General features: G+C 38.9%; 1 protein-coding gene across 3 annotated transcripts in view; it reads right to left on the minus strand.

The window, feature by feature from the left end:
• LINGO2 (leucine rich repeat and Ig domain containing 2) overlaps positions 1 to 25,834 on the minus strand; it is a 545,573-nt gene that overhangs the window by 147,215 nt on the left and 372,524 nt on the right. For 2 of the 3 annotated variants that reach the window (XM_066988165.1, XM_066988166.1), the window contains exons 5-6: positions 23,577 to 23,619; positions 14,448 to 14,605 (exon numbers count right to left, since the gene is read on the minus strand). The exons of the other annotated variant lie outside the window; for it this stretch is intronic. In XM_066988165.1, coding sequence (XP_066844266.1) covers positions 14,448 to 14,489 — 42 coding nt within the window. In that variant the 5' untranslated portion in view covers positions 14,490 to 14,605; positions 23,577 to 23,619. The remainder of the gene's footprint in view (positions 1 to 14,447; positions 14,606 to 23,576; positions 23,620 to 25,834) is intronic. 3 annotated transcript variants of the gene reach the window in all.

Consider the following 25,834-nt stretch of genomic DNA (forward strand, 5'->3'; position numbering starts at 1 on the left):
ATCACAATGGAAATCAGGAAGGTTTTGAGATTAAATCTGGAATTAAGAACAAATTAAATTCCTGACCATCACTTACGGTACCTGTGACTGTCTAAATACTAGCCCCAGCACACCCAGATCTGATGTTACTTAAGCAGCTCTCAAATCAAATAAAAGGCTTCACATATGGAGAAAAAAAAAAAAGGTGCACAAAACTTCTGTTCTCCATTGTTTATTTCACAGCAGAAAGGTCAGTTTGCACTGGTTATGTAAAATATGCATAGTGGTAAACACATAGTTTAATAAGCATTTGAAAGTGTCATGATATTAAAAGAAAAGGGAAGGGAAGGGAAGGGAAGGGAAGGGAAGGGAAGGGAAGGGAAGGGAAGGGAACAGGGAAGGGAAGGGAAGGGAAGGGAACAGGGAAGGGAAGGGAACGGGGAAGGGAAGGGAAGGGAACAGGGAAGGGAAGGGAACGGGGAAGGGGAGTAGTTAGAGTGATCCTACATGTTATGTGATTAAAACACACATCTTCTGAGGTAGCGGTGATCGAGAAAGAAGGGAATTAATATTTGTGGGGCAGCATGACTCTGTGCTGGACTTAAATAAAAACCCAAGGATTCAGCTCCCCATCATAACCCTTTTTTTTTTGGCCTCCTATTATAGTGCATGGGCTATGCTACTGCTTATCTTAGACACTGCAGTACAGCTTCAACTTCTAAGAAAAGGTATATGGCAGCAAAAATTCACAACTGTTTTCAAATGGACTACACTGAAGTATTTCAAGCACAAATCTCGAAATAACCTGAGGTAAACAAACTGCCATTGCCTCTTTACTAGGAAGATGAAAGAAACCTAGAGGAAAACATCTTAATTCTCAGATGAGCAGCATCAAGCTGGAACCTACTTAATCTAACTGCCTTTTCTTAAGATGATAAGTGTCTTTCTCTGGCCTTATATTTTTGGAGTTAAAAAACAATGTATTCCTTTATCAGTGGTCCCACTGTAGAAATGGAATTGTTTCTATCCTTTCTGAACTGTTCTTCACAAGCCATTCTTTGCTGAATTACTTATGAGTTGGAACTTTTTTTTTTTTTTTTTTTCCTCTGGGGTACAATCTTGCAATTACAAGGCTTTTTGTTTAATTCAACTTAAACTGCTAGCACTCATCAGCTGAGCTGTAATAATGAGCATGTGGATCTTCTTAGTCCATTCCAGTTACAAAGTATAGTAAGTTAGCTTAAATCACATTTGTGCTTTATGTAAAGTTCTTCCTTTATTTTTATTTAATTATTTATTTTTGCTGTGCTTCCTGCTTCCACAGCTCATAGTATTTTAAGAGTATCAAGGCCAGGATCCCTCTTCTGTGATTCTTCTTACAATTTATGTGCTAACTGAACAGACCTTTGATATCTGTGATCATTAATCACTGATGATAAAAGAGAGATATTGGAAATTGGAAATCCAGCTGCTTAGTTCACAGATTCAAACAGATTAACAGTACTAGTGCAACACACACACATCAAAAAGCAATGAACAAGCATTTAAGTTACCATTTTAAAGTGTCATTCTAATAATATCACAAGGCCAAAAATCACCAAGACCTACACATGATATCTAAGAGCCTGGTTAAAAGATAGCATAGAATTAGAAACATCTCGGGCCTGATGAGAGAAAATATGAGTACTTTTAGACAATATTGCACATATCTTTATATGCAAAAAATATATTCTTATGTGCTTAGGACCAAACAACTAACTAGTAAAGAAATCTGTACGATTCCAGTGGACTTGGAATCCAGGCTGTGCCGCCTTCTTTTGAATTTTTTTAACTAAGGAAGTCCTCTTTTCCCTCATTATGTCCTCTTAGAGTGGGTATTTCTACAACTTGTTTTCATTTGAGGAATTGACTTCATTACACTATATTACTAAGATACCTGAAAGCTTCTAAGTGTATTATTATGTACAGTTTAAAACAAGTTATCTTACTCTTTCAAAATGTAGGTCATCTGGCATTATGCATAAAATCATATGAATTGCAAGGAAAAAAGATCCTTTCATTTTCCTGTTAAGATTTCATTTACCCCTAGATTATGTGAATCTTCTAAATTGGCAAGCTCTGAGGGTTATTCAAAAACAAGGGTGCTGTATAAAAAATCCATGTGTAAAACAAATTTAGTAAATCTATTTTCATTTTTTTTTCTGTTATTTCTACAAAATGGATGGAAATAATGTGACATTTCATGGAGGAAAAAATTATTATGACTTAGAGAAATCAATTTCTTCAATCAAATCTTCATTAAAGAAGGGCACAAAAAGAAATATGTCTGACAAAAATATTTATATAGGTTAAAAGGAAAAAAAGTATCGGTGTATGACTCACAACATGATATTCCCACTGATTAGTAAGATATATGACGTTACAGGTTAGAAATATCATTTTACTTCTTCCAGTATCATCTTTCTCAGCCGTTCTGTGATTCTGTTACTGTGTGGGTGACTGAGCACTGGTACAGGTTGCCCATGGAGGCTGTGCAGTCTCCCTCTTTGGAGATCTTCAAAAGCCAGCTGGAAGTGATCCTGGGCAACCTGATCTGGGTGTCCCTGCTTGAGCAGGCAGCTGGGCCAGGTGACTTCCTGTCCTGTTTTCAGCTGGAATGGAGCTAATTTTCTTCCTAATAGCTGGCACGGTGCTGCATTTTGGATTTAGGATGAGATTAATTCTGATAACACACTGATGTTTTAGTTGTTGCAGAGCAGTGCCTGCAATAAGCCAAGTGTTTACACTCAGCTTCTCACACTGCTCTGCCAGCGAGGAGGCTGGGGGTGCACAAGGACCTGGGAGGGGACACAGCCAGGACAGCTGACCCAAATGGATCACCCAAATGGATGTCCCATACCATGTGGCACCATGTGGAACAATAAAAATGGGGTGGGTGCTTGTGGTGGTGTTGGCTGCTGCTCAGAGCTGGGCTGGGCATCGATCAGCGGGTGGTGAGTAATTGCGTTGTGCATCACTTGTTTTGTATATTGTTTTATCCTTATTATTATTTACTATTATTACTATTATTCATTTGTTTTCTGTCTTATTAAACTGTCTTTCCCTCAATCCACCGTTTGTACTTCTCCCCCCTTCCCCGTCCCCCCTCCCCCCCCATTTTTCTCCCCCATCCCACTGTGTGGGGGTGAGAGAGCGAATGGCCATATGGTGCTGAGCTGCCTGCTAGGTTAAACCATGACACTTCCAGAGGTCCCTTCCGACCTCAGCCATTCTGTGATTCTGTGTGATTCCGTGACTCTTGCTGTGGTTTAACCTCAGCAGGCAACTTCCCTTGCTCACTCCCCCCACAGAGAGAAGGGGAAGAAAATCAGCAAGGTAAAAGTGAGAAAAGTTGTGGGTTGAAATATAGGCAATTTAACAGGTAGAGCAAAGACTGCATGCAAGCAAAGCAAAATAAAGAATTCCTTCACTACTTTCCATCAGCAGGCAGATGTTTAGCCATTTCCAGAAAAGTCACTGTGTGGCTTTCAATTTTACGTGTGAAAATCATATGTAATGGTTACTTGGGAAGACAAATACTTTAATTCCAAATGTCCCCCCTTCCTCCTTCCCTCCTCTAGCTTTTGTCGCTGAGCATGACACCACATGGTATGGGACATCCCTTTGGGCCATTTGGGCCAGCTGTCCCGGCTGTGTCCCCTCCCAGCTTCTGGTGCACCCCCAGCCTCCTTGCTGGTGGGGCAGCACGAGGAGCTGAAAAGGCCTTGGCTCTGTGTAAGCACTGCTCTGCAACAGCCAAAACATCAGTGTGTTATCAACACTGGTTTGGTCAGAAAAACAAAACAGTACCATACAAGCTGCTGTGAAGAACACTTAACTCCATCCCCACTAAAGCCAGTTCGCTTCTACTGGGGAATCGCTCCAATGCTAAGATTGTGGCAGTTAGTATCTTTTTGTGAATTATGATCTGCAAAGGTTGCATATAAATGAACATTAAATCAAAACACTGTCGAAAGAATTAATGTGGCCATTTCTCGCATGGCTTTGAAGATGCTGAACAATTGTGTAAGCTCCATATGAATAAGTACTGCAAAATACTTATACTGTGATTAGTTCTTTGCAAGTCAGAGTAATTTATACAACTGGCTGCTGATTAATTACAGAACATGTCTCAAAAAAACAAATGTATTTCTGAGATACAAATCTATTACAGAATGTTTCCCGTTGATTGGAACAAGTTATGAATTGATCTCATGAATTCGAGAAAATCATAATTCAAAAGACTGCATCAGTAGGCTACCCACTAGAGATCGCAGCACAAGCACTAATTCTCTGCTAGCCTTGTCATCCTTCTCGTGGTCTTAGGGCAAAGCTTTTTATTTGATTAAATAGTCCTTCTAATTGAAAGAAATGACTCCATACAATCTGTTTTTGTGTGCCATACACACCTGGTAAACTGAAATGAAGAAACAAACAACAAACAAACAAAACAACAAACAAACAAAAACATTCTGATAAGATTTGTTAAGTCATGATAGACTAGGCTTCTTCTCCATAGACTTTGGCAGGATTGAAAATCTTGACCCAGCCAATCACAATACATGCAGAATGTTCACAAGGTAAGGCATAAACAACCTAACCAACAAAACATGGGTATATACAGCATATTTGTTATTGTGACAAAAAATTATATGTACAGTAACAACAGGTCATATGTTATGGCTTGGCTTACTGATTTAGATGAATATTGGTAGTAAATTTACTGAACCTCTCCAGTTCCGACATCAAAAATATATCTTCCAACTACTAGTTTTGGGATTTCACAGAACACTATTTTCAGAGATTGGGCTATGCAAAACATTCATGACCTATAAACATTTGAATGATTCCCTTTCTATTTCACCAAATTCTAACAGTGTTTAAGACTGATGAAGGCTTGCATATGATATTCTGTTTTGAATGAACAACATATGAATCTGCAAAGTTAGCCTAAATAAAACTTAACAGATGAGAACTCACAAGAAACACCATTAAATAATTTTCAGGCAAATTCCTATGAAACAGCATTACTGATGTTCACACAGCCTAATCTGAGGCACCATGAGGAAAATAGCTTCTCTTCTGATTTTTCAGTCATAAACTTAGTTAGGTGTACACAATTAGCTTAAAAATTTACACATGGACAATTTTTGTGCAAATTCCCAGTTGAGTGATGTAAAAACAAGGTATTTGCATAAGCAAATAGCCAGCCAGTTTTCTACTAGGTCACATGCATGAATAAATACCTGATTTGTGTATGCACAATGGCTGTTTGTAGGCATATTAAATGCATGCAAATGCATCAGTGCAATTGCTCACCTCTGACTTTGAAAGTATTGTTAAATTGGCAACAATTTTAATCATGTTTTTTACTTAAACTTGAATAGTTCTAGCAGTGTAATCTACATGTAAATCAAGGTCCTTGTAGCCTACCTACCCTCCAGAAATGAAATTCCTTACACTCCACTATTCATAATCCTTTAAAAATGTTGTCACCTGTACTGTTTTCTTCTTTCTTTATAAAGATCTTAACATTTAAGGATAACTGTGTGTCTCTCTTACTTTACAACGCAGTAAACACTTGTATTATGTTTACATGGCAAGGTTATGGTACCAGCAGGGGGTTGCAGGGATGGCCTCTGCAAGAAGGGACCAGGAGATGGTCTCATGTTAGACACAGGGACCTGCTGCTGGCCAAAGCTAAGACCCTCAGCAAGCTTGTGATGTCTTATGAAAACACATGTAAGAAAGGCTAAAAAACGCTGTGCAGCAGCTGTGAGGAAGAGGAGTCAAAAAAAAAAAAAAAAAAGGCAAGAAACAGCCCTGCAGCCCCCAGGGGCAGTGCAGCGGGAGGGCAGGAGGTGCTCCAGGCACACAGCAGCAGTTCCCCTGCGGCCTGTGGAGAGGCCCCTGGTGGAGCAGGCTGTCCCCCTGCAGCCCATGGGTCCCACATGAGCAGATCTCCACGCTGCAGCCCGTGGAGGAGCCCCCGGTGGAGCAGGTGGATGTGGCCTGGAGGAGGCTGCGGCCCATGGAGAGCCCCCGCAGGAGCAGGCCCCGGGCCGGAGCTGCAGCCCGTGGAGAGGAGCCCACGCAGGAGCAGGGGGTCTGGGGGGAGCTGCCGCCCGTGGGGGACCCGTGCTGGAGCAGTTTGCTCCTGGGGGATGGATGGACCCCGTGGTACGGAGCCATGTGGGAGTGGTTCTTGTAGAACTGCAGCTATTAGAATTACAATATCATAGCAGATTGATGCACTTTTCAAAGCGGAATAAAATAAATATATATATATATATTTTAGGGCAGTATTATGGTGTATTTGTATTAGGTAAGTCAGAGTTAATTGAATGATTTAATTTTTGGATTTTTTTGCATGCTATTAAATAGAAGATTTGAATTTAATAGTTACTTGGAAGCTTTTTAATATCGTCTTGGTACTAGTGAACACTGTAATAGAAGGATGTTTTTGCAAACAGATGAAATGTAACTGAAAACTTGACTTATGCTTATATTTCTTTTGTTTGTTTGTTTTTACTTCAGATCCTATGATATTTCACATAATGAACACAAAACAATAGAGAGCACGGAAAATATTATCTTGAAATGTCTGTCTATACAAAACAACGAAAGACCAAAACCCCCTGGATTTTAGTGCTCAACATTTCTCGTCTTAATTCCTCTCAAAGCACTTCTTGCCTCTTCCTGTTTTCCTATAAAAGCCAGACTAATTTCATAAGTTCAGAACAATCTGTAAAAGTATATCTTGGGAAAGTAAAGGTCATGTGATCAGTTAGATTGAAGAGGGTTACACACTTCCGAATCTGACCTGAGGAAAAATTGCAATTAATTTAGAAACATTTAGAAATATCATGTGAAATTCAGGTTGGAAATTAGGAGACATTTCTTCTCAGAAAGAGCAGTCAGGCATTGAAATGGGTTGCCCAGGGAGGTGGTGGAGTCACCATCCCTGGGGGTGTTCAAGGAAAGGTTGGACGTGGTGCTTATGAACATGGTTTAGTGGGTGATATTGGTGGTAGGGGGACAGCTGGACTGGATGATCTTGGAGGTCTTTTCCAACCTTAATGATTCTATGATTCTATCTTGGATCAGTTGGGAAGGACCCCCCACTGAAGCAGGGAAAGAGCACGTGGAGAAAGGACTGACAAGACAAAGTGTTATGAACTGACCCTAACCCCATTCCCAATCCACCTGCACTGCTCAGAGAGTCATAAAGAAGTAGAAGAATTGGGAACAAAGGAGTAAAGTTGAGCTTGGGAAGATGCAGGATATGGAGGAAGGTATTTTTAGTTTTCTTTCTTACTATACTACTCTATTTCCAATTGGCAATAAATTAATCTTCCCCAAGACAATCCCAAGGCATGCTTTGCCCATGACTGTGATTTATCTCCCTGTCATTATTGAAATCCACAAGCTTTTCCATCTTACTTTCTCCCCCTGTCCTGCTAAGTAGGGTAAGTGAGGGAGAGGGTGGGTGGGCACCCGGCTGCCAGCCAAGGTTAACTCACCACAACATTGTAGGCTGAATTTAACTATTGTCTGACATCTTTAAACATAGTAAAAATTGATACTTGGTGATGTCTGAGTGAGCAGCATGTATCCCTTGTAGGAAGCTCCAAAAGCATTTATCCCCACCGTACGGAGCAGCAGTAGAATTCACAGAATAAGAAAGCAGAAAAAATCCCAAAATGCAAAGAGAAATCCAACACACTCATCTGCTTTGCTAGAAGGAGACTACAATAGGAAAATAATAGTAGTATCAGTGTTCTAATTTCACAGAATCAGTTATGATGAATCATTACTTTGTCTTCTAACTGCAAATGTGGTTATTACCGTGATAGAGTTGTAACACAAAGAGATGACAGAGAAAGTCCAAAGTTCATATCATAGCTCCTTTAAATGCCTAACTAAATGTAGCTTCACAAAGTTTGTGGGCAGAATTTACTGTCATGCATGCAGTTGAATGCATTTTTTGTGCATACTGGAATTATGCACAAGGATGGTCATATAAATATATGAACTATATATATATGTATCATTTAAACTACACATGCAATTATGCCTTAATGTGAAGTTAGTTCCACAGCAATAGAGTAGAGCATCCAAAAAATATTTTGTCTTTCTTTTGTGTATTGAACACACCTCATTAGAGACAGGAACATACCATACTCTATTGATACTAAAAATATATATAGCTGTTCATGATGAAAGGCTATTTGACATGAGGACTAGCATTATCTTATGGCAATCTACTCCTAAGTAGTCCTTCCAATTTCATTGCAGCTACACATGAAGTAATATAGATGTCAAGGATACCAACACAGTCAGATCCCATCCTGAAATATCTGTAAAGCATCACTGGAACCTTATTTGAAGGACTGAAACGTAAACAGTTGAATAAAATGTTGTTTTTTTTGACACAGGTGTTACATAATGTGTGATAGATTTGATCTTAATGTTCACAATTAAGAAGGTTGCCTAATAATGTTCATCACATATACGACAAAATATCAGAGTAAATTGGCCCTGTGGGAAGAAATGCTCCCTCAAATTATCTAAAACTTAAAATGCCAAAATTTAGTTTCAAATTCCCTATTCAAGATTCTTCAGAATTCTGTAACTTATTTATAACCTGTAACTAAACCCTAAACTCTCCCTTTTCTTGTGTATTGCAAGCTGACACAGAAAAGACAAATATGATTCCAAGCTACTCATGATCCAGGACAATACAATATGCCATCTGGTTAATAATAAATTAACTTAAAGAATGCCTAAACCCTTAGATATAGCAGCAGCATTAAGACTTGGAGAGTTAATACATGAAGCTTCTCTTACTAATTTTGCATGCTTTGCATTCACAGGAAGACTCAGTGGATGCTCATCACTTGTATAGATTTCAGATCAGGCCTGTGCGTTCAACACTACACTCACCGAGGTTGCTCGCTGCAAGGAGGATTCAAGATGATGTGTTTTTTTATTCCCCTCAATGGTCTTCATTTGTGCATTTTCAATGAAGGCTGTACGCATTTCCTATGAAGAGTTCCATTTCACTGTTAAGACTGCGATTTGGCTAGACTTCTAACCACCCTATCTCCCAACAAAAAGAAAAACAATGGGGCAAGGATAGCCAGTAGCAACTACAGAGCTTCTCAACTGCAATTCTTAGTAAGGCTAGATTGAGGACTACATGTACGCCTTTCTCTGAATTTGTAGGTTTCAAGCAGAGAATGTACATTGCAGTAGAATTTTTATTAATATTCTTTCTCCTTTTTGCGGGTGGAGAAAGTTATTTTCAATAACAAAATCTCCAGAATACAGAACTTTCTACAAGATATGTGATATTTCACTTGTCAAACTATAGAGCTTGAAAAGAACATTTTAAAGGATATTTTATTGTTTGACTACATATTAGAAGTTCTTCCTTCCTCTTCTTCCTGCCTTTTTTGGGGGAGGAAGAAAGGACAAATATTATTTGACTGACTTGGACAGCTCACTTAAAGCTGCTAAAATGTATCATTTCAAATGTTTTTGAAGAGACTACTTAAAATACATATTATTTATTTGACAGAGTATGAAGTATTGTGCACATCTAGTTTAGGAATTTTGTATGAAGCTGAAGTTTATCTCAATGTACACTGACTGCTAAATATATTCTCTTTTCCAATCTGTAAAGATCTGTCCCTAGCTAGAGAAGCACCATCAAAGTGCATCATAGTAAGAAAAGTCTCCTAGTTGTTCATTCCTGTCTCATCATGGGATGAAGCTCTTGTGTTCTGAGAAGTGCGCAAGTATGCATTTCTTTACAATGTCACTGCAGGTCAGCCAGTAAGAGGAGAAAAGCAAACTCATAAAACCTGAACTGTAAAACCATGAAATTGTAAAGACAGAAAGTTCAAAGTGCCATTTGATTTTGATAAAATCCCCAGACAATCAGATTACCACCTGAACCTCTGTCATGTACACAAATGTCCTTGAAAAAGAGTGGACTCTTTTTAAAGGTGCCTATAGTGGGATGGAAATCTGATTCAAACAGGATATTTTGAGGAAAAAAAAAAAGAAATAGGAAGAGACTTTTGTATAAATATATATGCATTTACACAAATTGCATGGCAAAAGGTTGAACACTAGAAGGAATTACCCAAGTAGTCTGGCACATTTTTTACATGGGCATCTAGTTTTTTATTATTTTCAGGTATCTATTTCTGTGAAGTGAATGAGTATTCAGAGAGGTTTACAGATGTTCAAGAACACTTGAAAAATATTTAAAGGATACTTAGATTCAGACCACTGATTGTTAATCCAATCAAGTTTGGATATCTTCCTTCAGCTGCATATTGTTTTGCCAAAGGGATGACTTTACTAAAGAAATTGCAGTGTTATGGGATTTATCTCCTCTCATCAGCAAAAGGATTCTTGTGTTGACATGCTCAGGATATCCCTAAACCTTTCTCCAGAGCTGTCATGGCTTTGTCTCATTTTTTTTTGTAAGGTTGTGTGTAATGAAACAATTTTGGTAACTTTCCCTAAGAGCTCATTTATTTTTATTAGTGAGCGTAGTGGTGATATGTGCATTTGGCTTCCTTTGCTGGCCTGCTGAACTTGCTGGAGAGTTGAAATTTAATGATTGATAAGGTGATAAAATGAAGAATAGAAGGATAAAACCTGAGATATAAAAGCCACGTAAGAGAAATAAAGTTTGGAGGAAGCTACTTCGCTTTTAATTGAAACATAAATTTGAGGAACAGGATTATGAGATTTCATTTCAACAAATGCGTATGGGGGTGAGTTTTAAGAGTCACAAGCACTGGATATTGACCCATTCTGGGCTGATATGGCCCATTGTGAAAAGATGTATTTAAGTAATCTCAGGGCAGTACGGTTCAAAGGGGATAACAGTCTGTAATGCAAAGCCTTATACTATGGGTAAAACTGGTTCTGGTTAAGGCAAGCACCACCTTATTCATCTCTTTGTGCATTAACAGATGATGCTGTATGAAGTTTACATCTGTCTACCCTTCAGTTTGGTGTGTCCCCCAGCGGAACAGGAAAGGGAAGGACTATCTCTCCAGATCTGAGGCAGGCTGGGACAGAGCAGCACCAGTGAATCTGTCTACATGACACCTGGAGTGGCCCAAACTGCACAACAGGCAGGGGCAACTGGTGGGACAAGACAGTCTGCACGGGCCATGCCCAGAGGTACTCCTGACTTTCTGGTCCACATTCAACAGTGGGGAGATGTGGACAGTCTTCTTAAATCGTCAATATTTTGTTTCCTCAGATTGTGGAATCCTACCTTACACTTCCATTTTTCTGTTTTCACTTAATGACTTAACAGAAGATAATAGGGTATTTTCTTTTCCTGTTACTTCACCTCCTGGCCCTTTTCAGACTCTTCCATGCCAGTATACTCATCTATTCCCAGCTGGCAGGGATGACATTATCCATTTGTACATGTGATAAGATACCAGAAACAGACCATTCTGTTAAATGACTGAAATAGGGAAGACCAGTGAAAGAGAAGAAAGAAAAAAGGAAGATAGGATCCTCTATGTCCCAGAGACCCAGTATACTAATAGAATCAGTAGAGTGAGAGTCCCTTTCACACGATGATTACACAGGAAAGCAACACTTCCTTTTTCTCAGTGGTCTATTGAAGACCCTTGCTCAGATTTAACTATTTAACTGGATATTCCCTAGCTGAATCCAATGAGAATTTAGTAAAATGAATTAGCTGGCCTTAAATGGAAAAGGAAAAGAATTTATAGAAGTATGTTTTACTGTGGGAAACAATCGTCAGCATTATATAACTAAGGATTAAAAAATCTAGAGATTCCCCTATATTTTACAGTGAGCCTACCTTTCGTAAGCCTACCTTAATATTGTGAGAATTAAAACTAATTAAATTGCTACTGATTTTTTTTTTAATTTTATTCGTCTTCTGATTCTTGAGGTTCAAGCTTTTATATACCTTTTTTTCCAGTACTGTAGACTACAGAACACTTTAGACATAAATAAAGTTTACTTTTTTCACATATTTAAATAGTTTAGGGACCCTGTCTTGCAACAAGGCACCAGTCTCAAAATGTAGAAATCATAAGTTACATAATTGAGTCATTAAATATATTTTAATTTCAAAAGAAGGAAGAAGTGGTAGGAGGAATAAGTCAAAGAGAAACTTGATCAACTCTTCCCTGCACTCCCAGACATGCTCTTTTCTAACTTCACGTTGTAAGTGTACTACAGTAAACAGCCTCAGATTGACTTGGAGTTATCAGTCTATTGCACACCAACAATAACACTGAAGGAATGCCATAGTGCTGTTATCAGCTGCTTAAAGCCTCCAGATCTAAAATGTGCATTTGTCCTCAGGTGTTTACAGAAAGCAGGGTGTAGTTAGCTAGTTTGCATATCACACTTGGCTTAGTTGTAAATAAGAAATGCAAAGCTTTCATGATATAAACTTATCACCTTTAGGAACATTTTTCATTTTCATTTAATACCCAGTGAAATATTCTGGATTTCCATGCACAGTAGTATTCTGTTGAAATTTCTATTATTCAGAAAACTTAAAAGACATACACCGTTTTTTTGAAAGCAGAATATGATATTCTGGTCTAGGCTTGCTGTTGTCATTTTTATAACCATACAATAGGAGCTGAAAAACAGCCATTGAAACTTCGTGACAAAGACATTGCCTCGCAGACAGAAGTACTGCTATTAAACCAAAGTTTAACTATAGAAAACAACTTTTGCATGCAAGAAGTCCCCACAAACCAGTAAATGTCTAAGAAACAGTGCCTTGTCTTTACTTTTTGGGGAGTTAATGCAAGCCTCCACACACTGGGAACAGTCTCATAAAATATCTGAGTTATTCATTGGGTGACTAGGGTTGTCCCTGTTCTTCCTCCTGCCCCTAAAAAATCACTGGGCCTTCATAGAATAACAAGTGCATAGTGCCATCATGCAGTTTGAGAGGAAGAGCTTGGTTTGGCAGATAGCAGTACAGACAATACTGCTACAATACTGCAGACAAACACTGCTACAAATGAGGGTCAACAGAAATCTGGGAAAAAAAATGTAAAGATAACTTTTCTGCCCTTATTTAAAGCTGACTTCTACCAGTGAGGTCATGTCTGAAGTTGTATAGTCAAGTTCACGTGGTACAGTGCCATCTCAACATTGCTCTAATGCTTCCTGACACAAACTGCGTATTGGTATGGTTTTCATATTGACTTAAGCTTGGACTTTGTGCATCAGTACATTCTGCTGCCCTAGATGCACCCCAAGACAGTTTTGAATACATTAATAAACTCTCCTTATTCTTTACGAACTCAAAAGGAAAATGTGAATATGATCCCCCTTAATCAGCCATGAGTATGAGGACTACATACCAGCAAAAGGAGTCTGTTGAGCAGTCCAGTTCTTTGCCAAAATGCTATATTGCTGTACAGTGTCTAAGAGCTTTGCTTAAAAAAAAAAAAAACAAAAAACTACATACAGAAAAAAAAGATAAAACAGAAGTATTCACTCTCTTTCACCTTTTGTGAAACAGCAGTCTAAACCAGACAAGAAAGATGTATTTTTAGTAGTTTGAAAGTGTCCATATCAAATTGCTTTATGTTAAACAAATTGGTTTCTACAGATTACTCTAAGGAATGAGATAGATTATTTAATGTCCAAAACAGGAATCTTCTCTGAAAATGAAATATAATTCTCAGTATCAAATAATAAAACAAAGCACCAAGCTAAAATAACCTTGAAATAAACATGCAATTAGGCCCATACTTCACACAGTTAGAAGTCTTTTAATATAAGAACATCCACAGTAGCCATTAAATTTTGCTGCTAGCCTAATTAATTATGTTTCTTCCTTTGTTTTCATGTTGGTGCTATGCCACTTGGTATAGCAGAGATTCTTCCTGTTAACACATTTTTAGGGAAATGAGTCAGTCTCCTTTTGCTAAAAACATGTTTTCAGTAAAGATAACAACTTACTGCACAAAATAAATAGCTGCTTAGAATTGAAGTTGCAGGTTCTTTGCACTTGTGCTTATGGAATACAGATATTTTTGGCAGTTAGGTAGGACCGTACAAATATACTCTCAAATAATAAGTAAGGCAAAATGAGCAATCTGCTTTAACACAATTCAGTCCAATGTTGTTTGTGTTTCTGTTTTGTTTGAGATACATGACTAAAATTTTATTTTAACCTCATCTTTGTCATACTGCACTTACAGAGTAGCAAATTTTTGTTCCAAGCCACAGCTACTACTCTGAGATTGTAATAAAGAGGAAATCCTGTTAGAAGGAACTTGATATAAGACTCTATAAACAGCTGCACTTGAAATAAAGCTGGAAGCTTGTCAATTTGTCAATTTATTTGTCAATAAACAAACAGGTTTAAATAGCCTTACCTGTTTACTGCTTTTAAAAGTCCAGTCCTTACTCTCTAACATACAAAGCTTTTAGCCACTGGGTGAGGTCAAAATAGAGCACTTGATCATGATAATCCCAACCTGTTATGGACAACAGCATCTCTCATGACATCACACTCAAAATGCTTGAAACGAACCTGGAAGACAGAGATACTCTTTCATTTTAATTGAAAAATAGGCAACCATGTCCTAGAACAAGGTACCGTGTGCACATGATCAATTAATACATTATAAAGGAGCATGTACAAGCCCATATCATTATATCACTTGGTAAACATCAAGACCAGAGACTGCAAAGCTCATATTCCAAAGAAACAGTTTTTGCTAAGTATATGCAGCTCTGTTGTACTTATTGACCCATTAAAACTGTTGGGATTAATAAACAGTATCTATCTTAAAAACAAAACCAACAAACCAACAAACCAACAAAAAAAACCAAAAGAAAACTCCAGCTTCTACACATAGACCTCTAAGTCCCTTCTCATGTGAATTTCAAAAGGAAGATCATAAACTGAACCAAAGACAATTTTATCTGAGGAAGGTCACAGAAAGGATTTGGTAATATTATATTTAGTAGTTTCATGAGAGCTTTGCTGGGTACAATTTCTTACAGGGTCTCTAATAGAAAACGCAACCTGCAAGCAGATGCAATGCAAATCGACACCAGACAAGTGCTCTTTTTACTAAGAAAAGACGTGCAGACCAATGAAGTACTCAGCTGGCATATTTTAACATGTCTTTAATGGAGCCAGGGAAATTTACAGTTCTGTCCAGCACTCTGGTTCTGTACAGTTCTGAAGGTTCCCTGAGAAAATTTCCTAACACAGGATTGTCCCCCTCTCAAATGTTGCAAAAGATTTTATAACAGAGAGCATGAAAACGTCTATGCGCAGAGGTGAGTGCTAGTGCCTACAAGTGAATGCCTGATGGAAATAAAATATTCTACACAAATTAAGAGAGTAATAGTCCAACAGACTTCTCATTTAACTTTGCAGAATATTTCACTACTGGATTAATAAAGAGTATGACTTCTTAGCAAATCAAACTTGTTAGACTGCAACAACTGAGCTAAAAACAGTGAGCAAAAAGAGAAACTGTTATTCAACCTCTACCAGTCATTAGCATGTTTTCTAAAAGGTACACAAACAGAACATATTTCTACAAAGGGATAAGACCACTTTTTAGTCTAATTCTAAAATGAGAGCTCAGTGCATGCGAGGCATGATGCATCTACTTGACAAACAGTTTCCAAATATACAAAATTTATGTTTATCAATTTAACACATCTTCTTGACTTAAGTCGGAATGAACCCAACTACATGATCAGTTCTGATCTTTCTTCATACACCTGTTCAGATGAATACAGGCACTGTGAAAATGTTAGTGGAACACACTTTGAAAATCAGTTGAATATCTGTCCTGGTTCCATCTAGGATAGTTAATTTTGCACCTAGTAGCTGGTATGGTGCTCTGTTTGGGATTTAGGATGAGAATGATGCTGATGTTTTAGTTGTTGCAGAGCAGTGCTTACACTAAGTCAAAGCTTTTCAGCTTCTCACGCTACCCTGCCAGCAAGGCGGCTGGGGGTGCAGCAGGAGCTGGGAGGGGACAGAACCAAGACAGCTGACCCAGACTGGCCAAAGGGTATTCCATACCATATTGCATCATGCTGAGCAATTTATATGGGGTGGCTGGCTGGGGTTGGGCGGGGACCACTGCTCAAGGATGGGGTGGGCATTGGTCAGTGGGTGGTGAGCTATTGCATTGTGCATCACTTGTTTTGTGCATGTTATTATTATTATTACTATTACTATTATCATTATTATTTTCTTCCTTCTCTGTCCTAATAAACTGTCTTTATCTCAACCCACAAGCTTTTATTTTTTTATTTTTTCCCGATTCTCTCCTCTAGCCCACTGCAGGGGGGAGGGTGAGTGAATGGCTGCATGGTGCTTCGTTGCTGGCCGTGTTAAACCACAACAATATCTTAACAGAACTTTTCCATCCAATTCAGTGCATGCTGATCAGCCACTGATTGATGTACGGTCAATGATGTATGTACCACGATCAGATACAAAACTGAAATTTAAGGTGACAGAGGAAAGGACACACTAATATACCTCAGAATAAATCTGATATCAAACTATAAACTAAAACAGGCAAGGGTGCTTTTTCTCTAGCAGTCATTCCCATAGTCAAATCTTTAAGCAAGAAAGCTTTTTCTAGAAACGTAGTAACACAGACACATAAAGAAGCCTAAACAAAAAGTAAAGCTTTCATCAGTACCTTCCAGTAAGGCAATGGAAAGCAGTCTTCTTCAATTGTTGTCTTAAAATTTTCAGACTATGTCAGGCTGTGTATAGCCAAAGTTAGATCCTCCAGATATTCCTCCAGATTTGCAAGGTAATTTTAGTTTTACATTGTAAAGAGAGAAATTGGCTAAGACTTGGAAAAGTGACTTGAAGATTTGGATACATCAGGATTTGTATGACCAAACTGAGACACCTTTGATCTTTAATACAATTGAGAAGGATGGAAGGTAATAGGATGAAGAGATAAACTGGCTGGACAAAGGTCAAGAACTCCAGAAACTAGAAGTTATTAATGACATTGGCAGGCGGCATTTCTGAGACAGAATAAAAGAAACTGTGCTGAAGTTGAGGTAGATTTGCTTATTAAGTAGAGAGCTTTTGCCTGAACTTGGAGCGAAAAAAAAAAAAAAAGGGAAAAGGAACAGTATCAAGGAAGTAAACATGTCCCTAAACATGAATGATGGCATGATGTCTCTAAATATGAATGTCAGGCAAGTGTCCTGCAAATGTGTCCTGCTAAATACACGTTGTCTGTGCTGACAAAAGAAGATCACTTGTTAGTTCAGGATACCACAGAACAAGATTCCTCCTTCATGATGCTCCAAAATCTCCTTTCATCCTACCTGAGTGTGAAAGTACAGCAAAAGCTGAGTAAAGATAGAGGAGGAGGGTGAAACGTGGGACAGTGCTTTAAAAACAGTCTATGAGCACCCAGAGAAAGAGACAAGGAATATGGAACAGACTGTGTACAAGGCGATCACTGCAGCAAATGCGTCAACAGAATTTAAGTATGAAAAGTCAAATATGTGGCAACAAATATGAGTTTATGTATTCCTCTATAAATAAATCAGATCCAAAGATGAAAAAATGACGTGAAAGAAAGGTATGTTTGATATCCTTCCCTGTCAATCCTGCCTCAAAGGGGAAGATACACCATGAGAATTGTGTGACAGCAAAATATTACCAAAACAGCAAGAATAAAGAAGGAGAGGCCTGTAGAGAAATCTCAGGTGTTGTGGAAGAGTAATGAGCAAAAATGAGAAACAAAGTGACACGAATTAAACAAGATTTATATAAAATCCTTCACATTAAGATTCAGCATAAAGTGGGGGCATGACAAGAAAATTATGTATAGTTCCTGGGATTTCTAAGATAGCTATTGGCCAATCCCAGGGCACAAAATTTGTGCTGGAACCCTAGATGCTGAAAGTAAAGTGATATAACGACTAGTCAAGGACGTGTAGTTTTGCAGAAAAGGAAAGGCTCAACACTGCTCATAACTATTGCTGGCCTGGAATTTTTGTCTCAGCATCCATGCCAAAGCTTTGGACAAAGCTTATAAATGAAATTTATATTACAGGGAACAGTAAAATCAAATCAGTTAGATTATTTAGGAATTACTTTACCTGTCATCTTTGGAAGAGTTCTTGTAGCAGACTGATTTGTTTCCGCTAACTATCTTTTCCTCACTTTTTGGAAAAAGCTGATTAATTTTTGAGAACCCAGTCTCAAGGGTGGTCCATTGCTGTATGCAGAAATTAAACAATGGTGGCAGATGGCCTCCGTAGATGTACACCTCACTAAAAACAAATATAAAAAGGAAGGGTACAAGAGGTAGAAGCAGGGAGACTGTCTAAGTGTGCAAGAACAGAGTTTGGGGGGGATGTGAAGCCCAAAGGGATGTGAAAGGCAACGAAAAAGGCTTCTTAACGTAGATCAGCAGCAAATTGAAGACTGGGGAAAGTCTGTACCTGTCTCTAAAGGTGGCAGAGGCTCTCGTGACGAAGCCATGGAAAAGGCTGACTCAGTGCCTTCTTCACCTCATTTGTTATAGGACAGATAAGCCTTCAGGAATCCTGAGTCTCTGAGACCAAAGGGAATGTCTGCAGAAAGGAAGACTTACCACTGGTGGAGAAGGATCACATTTGGGAACACTTAAACAAATTAGGCATATACAAGTAAGGATATAAAAGTATTAGTGTCCAATGCAAAGCAACAAAGACAGTGAATGGGCTAGAGGGGCAGACATATGTAGAGCGACTGAGGTCACTTGTTTTGTTCAGTCTTGAGAAGAGGTGGCTGAGTGGGTAGTGGCCTACAACTTCTGCCTGAGGGGGAGTGGAGGAGGAGGCACTGACCTCTTCTCTCTGGTGATTACTGATAGGACCTAAGGGAAGAGCATGAAGTTGCATTAGGGGAGGTTCAGGCTGTATATTAGGAAAAGGTTCTGCACCAAGAGGGTGGTCAGGCACTGGAACAGGCTCCCGAAGGCAGTGGTCATGGCACCAAGCCTGCCGGAGTTCAAGAAGCATTTGGGCAGTGCTCTCAGACATATGGTTTGATTTTTGGGTGGTCCTGTGTGGAGCCAAGATTTGGACTTGATGATTCTTGTGGGTCTCTTCCAACTCAGGATATTCTATGATTCTATTCATGCAGTGGATGAGGATCCATGGGGGATCCATAGGATGCCCCCAGGAGCATTGAGGGAGCTGGCCCATGCAATTGCTAGGCCACACTCAACAATCTTAGAGCAGCCATGGCTACTGGGAGAGGCTCTTGAGGACTGTGAGAAGGTAAAGGTCACCCCTGTCATCAAGATGGGTAAGAAGGACTACCTGGAGAACTACAGGCAAATCAATGAATAGCTCTTGAAGTCCTTTCCAAATCCAAGGACGAGAAGGTGACTGGAAGTGATAATCATAGATTTATGAAAGGGAACTGGCTTAACAATCTGAAAGCATTCTACAATGAAATGATGAGCTCGGTGGATAAAAGAAAAGTGCTGGAGGTTGTTTGCCTCAACCTCAGTAAGGTTTTCATGACTATCTCTCATAACATCCTCACTTACAAACTGATGAAGAACACATTAGATAAGTGCACACTGATAGACTGAAAATCGTCTAAACTGCTAGCCTCAAAGGGTTGTGCTCAGTGGCCCAAAGTCCAGGAGAAGGCAAGTTACTAGTAGTTTAGCCACAGGTGGATACAATATTAGGGTCAATATTGTTTAACCCATTCATGAATGATCTGGGCAATGGCCCAGAATGCACCCTAAGTGATTTGAAGATGATCCAAAACAAGAAGGAGTGGTTAATATATCAGCCATTCAGAGGAGCCTCAGCAGGCTGGAAAATTAGGTCTGCAGCAATCTCACAAAGTTCGACAAGAGGAAATACAAAGGCCTGCACCTGGGTAGGAAAAAACTCCCAGCACCAGTACATGGTGTGAGCTGATGGGCTGGAAGCTGATCTGCAGAGAAGGATCTGGGGGATCTGGGGGACAAGCTGGCCTTAAGCCAGCAATGTACCCTTGAAGTAAAGAAAACCAAGGCCTCCTTGGCTGCATTAGGGTGGGTGTTACCAGCAGGTGGAAGGTAACCTCTGCTCAGCCCTGGTGAGACACATTTGGAATCCTGGGAACAGCTCTAGCCTACCCAGTACGAGAGAGAACGGACGTACCAGTGTGAGTCCAGCACAGGGCTAGAAAGGTGATGAAAGGAGCTGTACCTCTGACCTATGAGGAGAAGCTGAGAGAGCTGGGATTGTTCAGCCTGAAGAGAAGGCCCAGGGAGATCTTATAGATGTATTTAAACATCTGATGGGAGGAAATGAAGAAAATGGAGGTGAACTCTTCTCAGCTGTGCCCAGTGATGAGGAAAGAGGCAACAACCACAAAATGAAATAGGAGAAATTCTGTTTCACATTTTTTACTATGAGGGTAGTTGAACACTGGAGTAGATTGCCTATAGAGTCTCCATACTTAGTGATATTCAAAAACTGTCTCTGCACGTCCCTGAGCAACCAGCTCTCACTGATCCTGGTTTGAGCAAAGGCATTGAACTAGACTATCCCCAGAGGTGCATGCCATCCTCAAACATTTTGTGATTCTGTGAAAACCTATAAAATGTTAAAAAGAATGGAAAAAAAATCAATAGCTTTTGCTTACTTCACATTACCTTGAGACAAATCAGTGTAATCTGTTTTGTAATTGCATATTGTTTTACAGCAGTAGAAGAAAGCTTATTTTGTCTCTGTACTCTGCCAAGACAGTGTTTTTAGTGCAATAATATTAGCTGTGACTTTTGAAGTCACAGACATTCAGCAAAACTGGCATTTAAAAGAAGAATCTGCACAAGAACATGCCACTATATCTAAACCCTCCTGAACCCTATTTAAGTAGACAGGTTTAATATTTAACATCAATTTCATTCTCTACTTGTTCATTTCTACCATCACTGCAGTTCAGTTTTAAAGTTAACTGAGGTAATAACACTGTAGAGACAGTAAAGCTGAAGTCTGGAAGATACTTTTAAAAGCACAGTCCTGCAGAACAAATACCTAAAAGTGTGCTAGGTAATGGAAGCTAGCAAAGTCAAACAAGTAAGGCATGCACAACAAGCCTACACCTTCTGTTGCATTTCCACCATCATGAAAGTAAAATTCATAAATGAATGAGTTACTTCTTGCACTCACTTTGAACAGATATTTGTGGCTGAGGTAGACATGGTACAGAACCCAATTTCCACATATTGAGAGGCTTTATGACATTACTGGTGACAGCAGTTTGCCCTGTCTATGCTCCTCTGTATTTTAGACAGTGTGATGGCCTGAAATCCTGCTCAGGTTTGAGAATTACACTGCTAATTTCAGTTTTAGCCAGTCTCGTTTTGCAACGTGTAACTACACCAACGTCCCAACAAAGAAGATGAGGTATGTGGGGAACTGTTCTTTGGCTGGTTCTAGATAATCTATGGGGAGGTACTTGTTGCTCCTTCTGTTATCTAAAATAATCTTTTCTAGTACTAATAGAGAAGGAAGACAGTGTAAGAGTTTGTTACTGTATTACGTCATATAAATCTATGAGACATTAGCTGACCCAAGGGCTTACCATTTGAATCAAGAGGACAGGGAAAGCATAGGGAAGGAGACAGTGGAGAGAGGAGAACACAGATGCAATGAATATATCTGTTCTGATGACTCATTTAAATGTTGGTGCTGGATTTTCAGTCCTTTCAGAGGACTTGTGACATAGGTGATTATGGAATTAACATCAAAACAAAGAAGAAATTGAAAAGGTGCTAGAACAGTGAGTGAGAAATTGCAAAATAGAAAGCAGTGTGATGCTCATATCTGAATCTCTCCTCATAGGTTTGATTGACTTTCTGAAGCCACAGTGTAGGGCCAAACAAAGTTCAGCATTATGCTGATACATATTTAGTGGTGGTTATAGAATGTGTGTCCTTGTAGATAAATTTCTAACATCAGATGCAAAGGCTACAGGCTGAAGTATCAAGTGCTTCTGCAGCATCATTTGCATTTGCAGTTCTGGTTGTTGGTTCAGAAGACTGATAGCAGCTGACTGTTTTTGTGGCAGAATAGCCCCTGAAAACAACCCATGGCTATTACTTCCCCATGACCTGTTCCTTCCCCATGACCTGTTTGACTTTTGTCCTCTCTGACAAATCCAAAACTACTAGTATAATCAACTGCTAAGAACTGGTCTGAAATCATTGAAATCACAAACCAAATGTTATCAGATGTTAATCTGCAGATGTTAACCATGCCAACTTGTTGGAATGAATTAGCCAGCAATAGAGGGGACAAGAACTTTTCATTTCTGACTGGCACTTCTGCATGGAAAATGGTACTACTAACAGACTTCCTGACTGACTGACATCCCTGACTATTCTTATTGCTTGTTGGTTCACTGCCTGTTGATGGAATGCAATTGGCCAGTTTTGCAATGGCCGGTGTGGTTTGCATCACAGAAGCTGCACATCGCTCTGAAAACGAGCAGCAGCTGAAGCGGGTCATGAACAAAGTTTATTATTGCAACAGCTCTGACACAACCTGGTTCCATCAAGCTACTGCAAAAACAATAGTTCTCAACAAAGACATTTATTAATTCTGCTAATGTTGATGGGTCTATCAGAAGCCACATGGAAACATATGTACAAAAAAGTGGGGATATCTTTGCCAGTGAATGTAGTGTGGGCTGCAGGAAACAGGGACTCCTCAAATGTTCTTTCAGGCCTTGAAGGGTGCAAGACTGTGAACAAACATACCTGTCGGATAACAGGAAAATAAAATAAACCCTGAAGAGTTCAATGAATAGTTCTCTAACTGTATTCATATGGCTTTCTAACCTCTCTAGCCTCCCATTCACAGAGCACAAGAAAACACAAACATGCATGGAGAGCACCAGCAATCCTCAAATCAACTTCTCAAAACAGAATATTTTTGGTTTCAAAAATCACTGCATTTTTATATGCTATTTCCTGCATCTGTAGAATTTCATCTCTTCATTTTTTTTCCTCTCTGGTCTTGGATGTACAGAACCTCCTTTTATATAGAAAGGAAAACTGAAGTTCTAAAATAATGATCCAGTTCCAGGAACTGGAGCTTTGATACACATTCTGTCAAAACTTAAGGTTCAATAAAGAAAAGTTTAACAAAATTATGAAGAGATTGCATTTTTTTTCTTCCCTTTTCAGGCCTCATAAGCTAAGAGTGGAAGTTACAAAACAGAACAAAACATATCACCCCACGAATCAGTTAAACCTCTTCCACTCAGTTAAGAGTGGTGAGATATATGGCCTGCGATCAACTTGCCATGATCAACCAAAAGGACATAATATATGTACCAGCTCTTCCATACAGAGAAAAAAAAAAACACTATAATTTATAAACATACAATTAAAACCAACTCATTTTTAACCTTGCAATATAACTACAAACAATAGCACACAACATATTCAGATCAAGGAATTTTATTACTGAAAGTATAAATGACTTACCTTAAGACTTAATGGGTTAAAGTCCAAGAGATGATCACTGCACCTTTGAAAATAAAATTCACCTATTAAAACTTCTACAATTAAGTTAGCTAAGAATAAAAAGTCCTGTTATCTGAAATCTTTTAGTTAGATACACAGGCTGCAGGTTGCAAGGTTCTTCAGTACCAAGCAGCATGCTCCTTTCTGACTTAGAGCTACCTTGAAGAGATGAGTGTAATTTATTCCGTCCCTCAGTTCCTCTTTTGAAGTATCCAAGAAGGAGGTCCACAGTAAGGTACGCTCCTGTCCACCTCAGCCTTCCAACCTGGATTTCATCTCATTTTGTATTACAAAGCCTAGCAAGAAATCTTTCTAAAGCGACTATTTTATGAAGCAGGAATCAAGAATATTTTGTACTCCCTCTGCAGCACTGGTTACTGCGGCAGCAGTAACAGTTAACAAACACTGTTCAAAAATAAATACCAATCTCGCAGATGACAGAAAATAACATACCTAGCACCAACCTCTTACTCAGCTTTTTTGGAATCAAGGGGAACATAACGACTGGATTTCTCCTCGTTTGCCAATGCTCATGTCAGCACATTGAACAAAGCATTGTAGCCAGAGCACTGGGAGCAGCTTATTTTGCAAAGGAACACCTTGATGAGTCTTCTCACATTCTAACTTCTGTAATTTGCACATATGTGAATGGCACCATGATTCTGTCATACTCTATCATGTAAGAATCTCTGGAGAATATCCTTTGCTCCTTTATATCTAGAGTGATTTTAGAAAAGTGATAGCTATTTATAACATCTGAGGATCCTACCCCTTGAGTTCAAGACACCTAACCCCTCTTGCTAAACAGACAATTCTGCTGTATTTTTTGAGAGACCACAAAGAAGCTTTACTTCCCTGCTAGCCTGCCCTTGCCATCCCTGGATCACATGCACATATGCATTTTATACACACATGTCCCTCACCCCCTTCCCCCCCCCCCCCCCCCCCCCCCCCCATATATGAGCATTGGCATATATATATTTTTTTCAAATAATTACTGAAAATATTTGTTTACTCTCCACACCCTTGAAAATTTCTTAATTCATGAAGCTTTGTACTTGCTATGTCCAAGTTTTGCGGAAGTATGGAATTACCTATCATCCCTGAAATATGAGAGAACTGTAGTCCAATTACTATACTGCTACTCTACTACCGAGCTTGCCTTATTATAATACAAATAGTTCAACTATTCAACTCGTCTTAATTTCACAGGATTAACTGCTTTATAGCAAAATGCACAGCTTACGGGGATCATCCAAGATATTGCATTTAGGTTCACCTCATTAAAAGACCTTTGTAGGAACTGTCACAGCGATATAAGAATCAAAGTAATCTCATCTTAACAGTTGTTGCTTTATTGCCCACCACAAAGAAAAGTGTATTTCCCCATCTTCATCAAGCTGACTTCCAATTCCCTTGCGGGGGGCCAAAAAGCAATCCAAAATGCATGCACAGTGAATCTGGTCAGATATAGGACGTTTGCAAATTTGTACAGAGAGTAATTCAAGATCAATCTTCCCTAAAATTCTAGCTCCTACCTTCCACCATTTCCAAGCCTCCTGAAATTTTCAGTTTATTAGATTAGGAACTTACAGAGCTGATCTCGAATAGAATGAATTTCCTAGGTAGCTAACAAGAAAATAAATCATATTATTTGTGTCTCAGAAAAAGGCTTACTAGATATGAATTCTGATTTTCAGTATAGCAAAATGGCATTCTTCTCCTTAAGTATGTACTTTTGTGTACACATCTGCATACTGATATTTATTTAAATTTAAAGACACTGCAACTTCTGACAATTTCAACTGCATCGACCTGCAGCTAAAGAGAAAATTTGGACAACTACTTTTGCAGGAAAAAAAAAAAAAACCTTTCCAAATTTCATAATGGTGATATTTCAGAAAACAAGCAAACAGACAAAACCAAAACAACAACAAAAAAATGCTGATTTGAATTAATCAGACTAAAATTTTATTGGAATCAAATGCAATAGTGTGAGGGAAGTGCATCTTCCTTCCGAGTGGAACAAAGAGAATAAGAGGAGTGATTTTGGAAAACATACTGGGAGTTGTAGCTCAATGGTAAAAAAAAAAAAAAAGTACCCTCCTTAAAGCAAGGACAACAATGAAAGGTAGAAAGCACTCATAGAATACAAGTTTTTAGCTGTAATTCATATACTATAGAATATACGTTTTCAACTACCATCTCATAAACTGAGT

Source organism: Anser cygnoides, chromosome Z, assembly GCF_040182565.1.
Source record: "Anser cygnoides isolate HZ-2024a breed goose chromosome Z, Taihu_goose_T2T_genome, whole genome shotgun sequence".
NCBI classification, from domain to species: domain Eukaryota; kingdom Metazoa; phylum Chordata; class Aves; order Anseriformes; family Anatidae; genus Anser; species Anser cygnoides.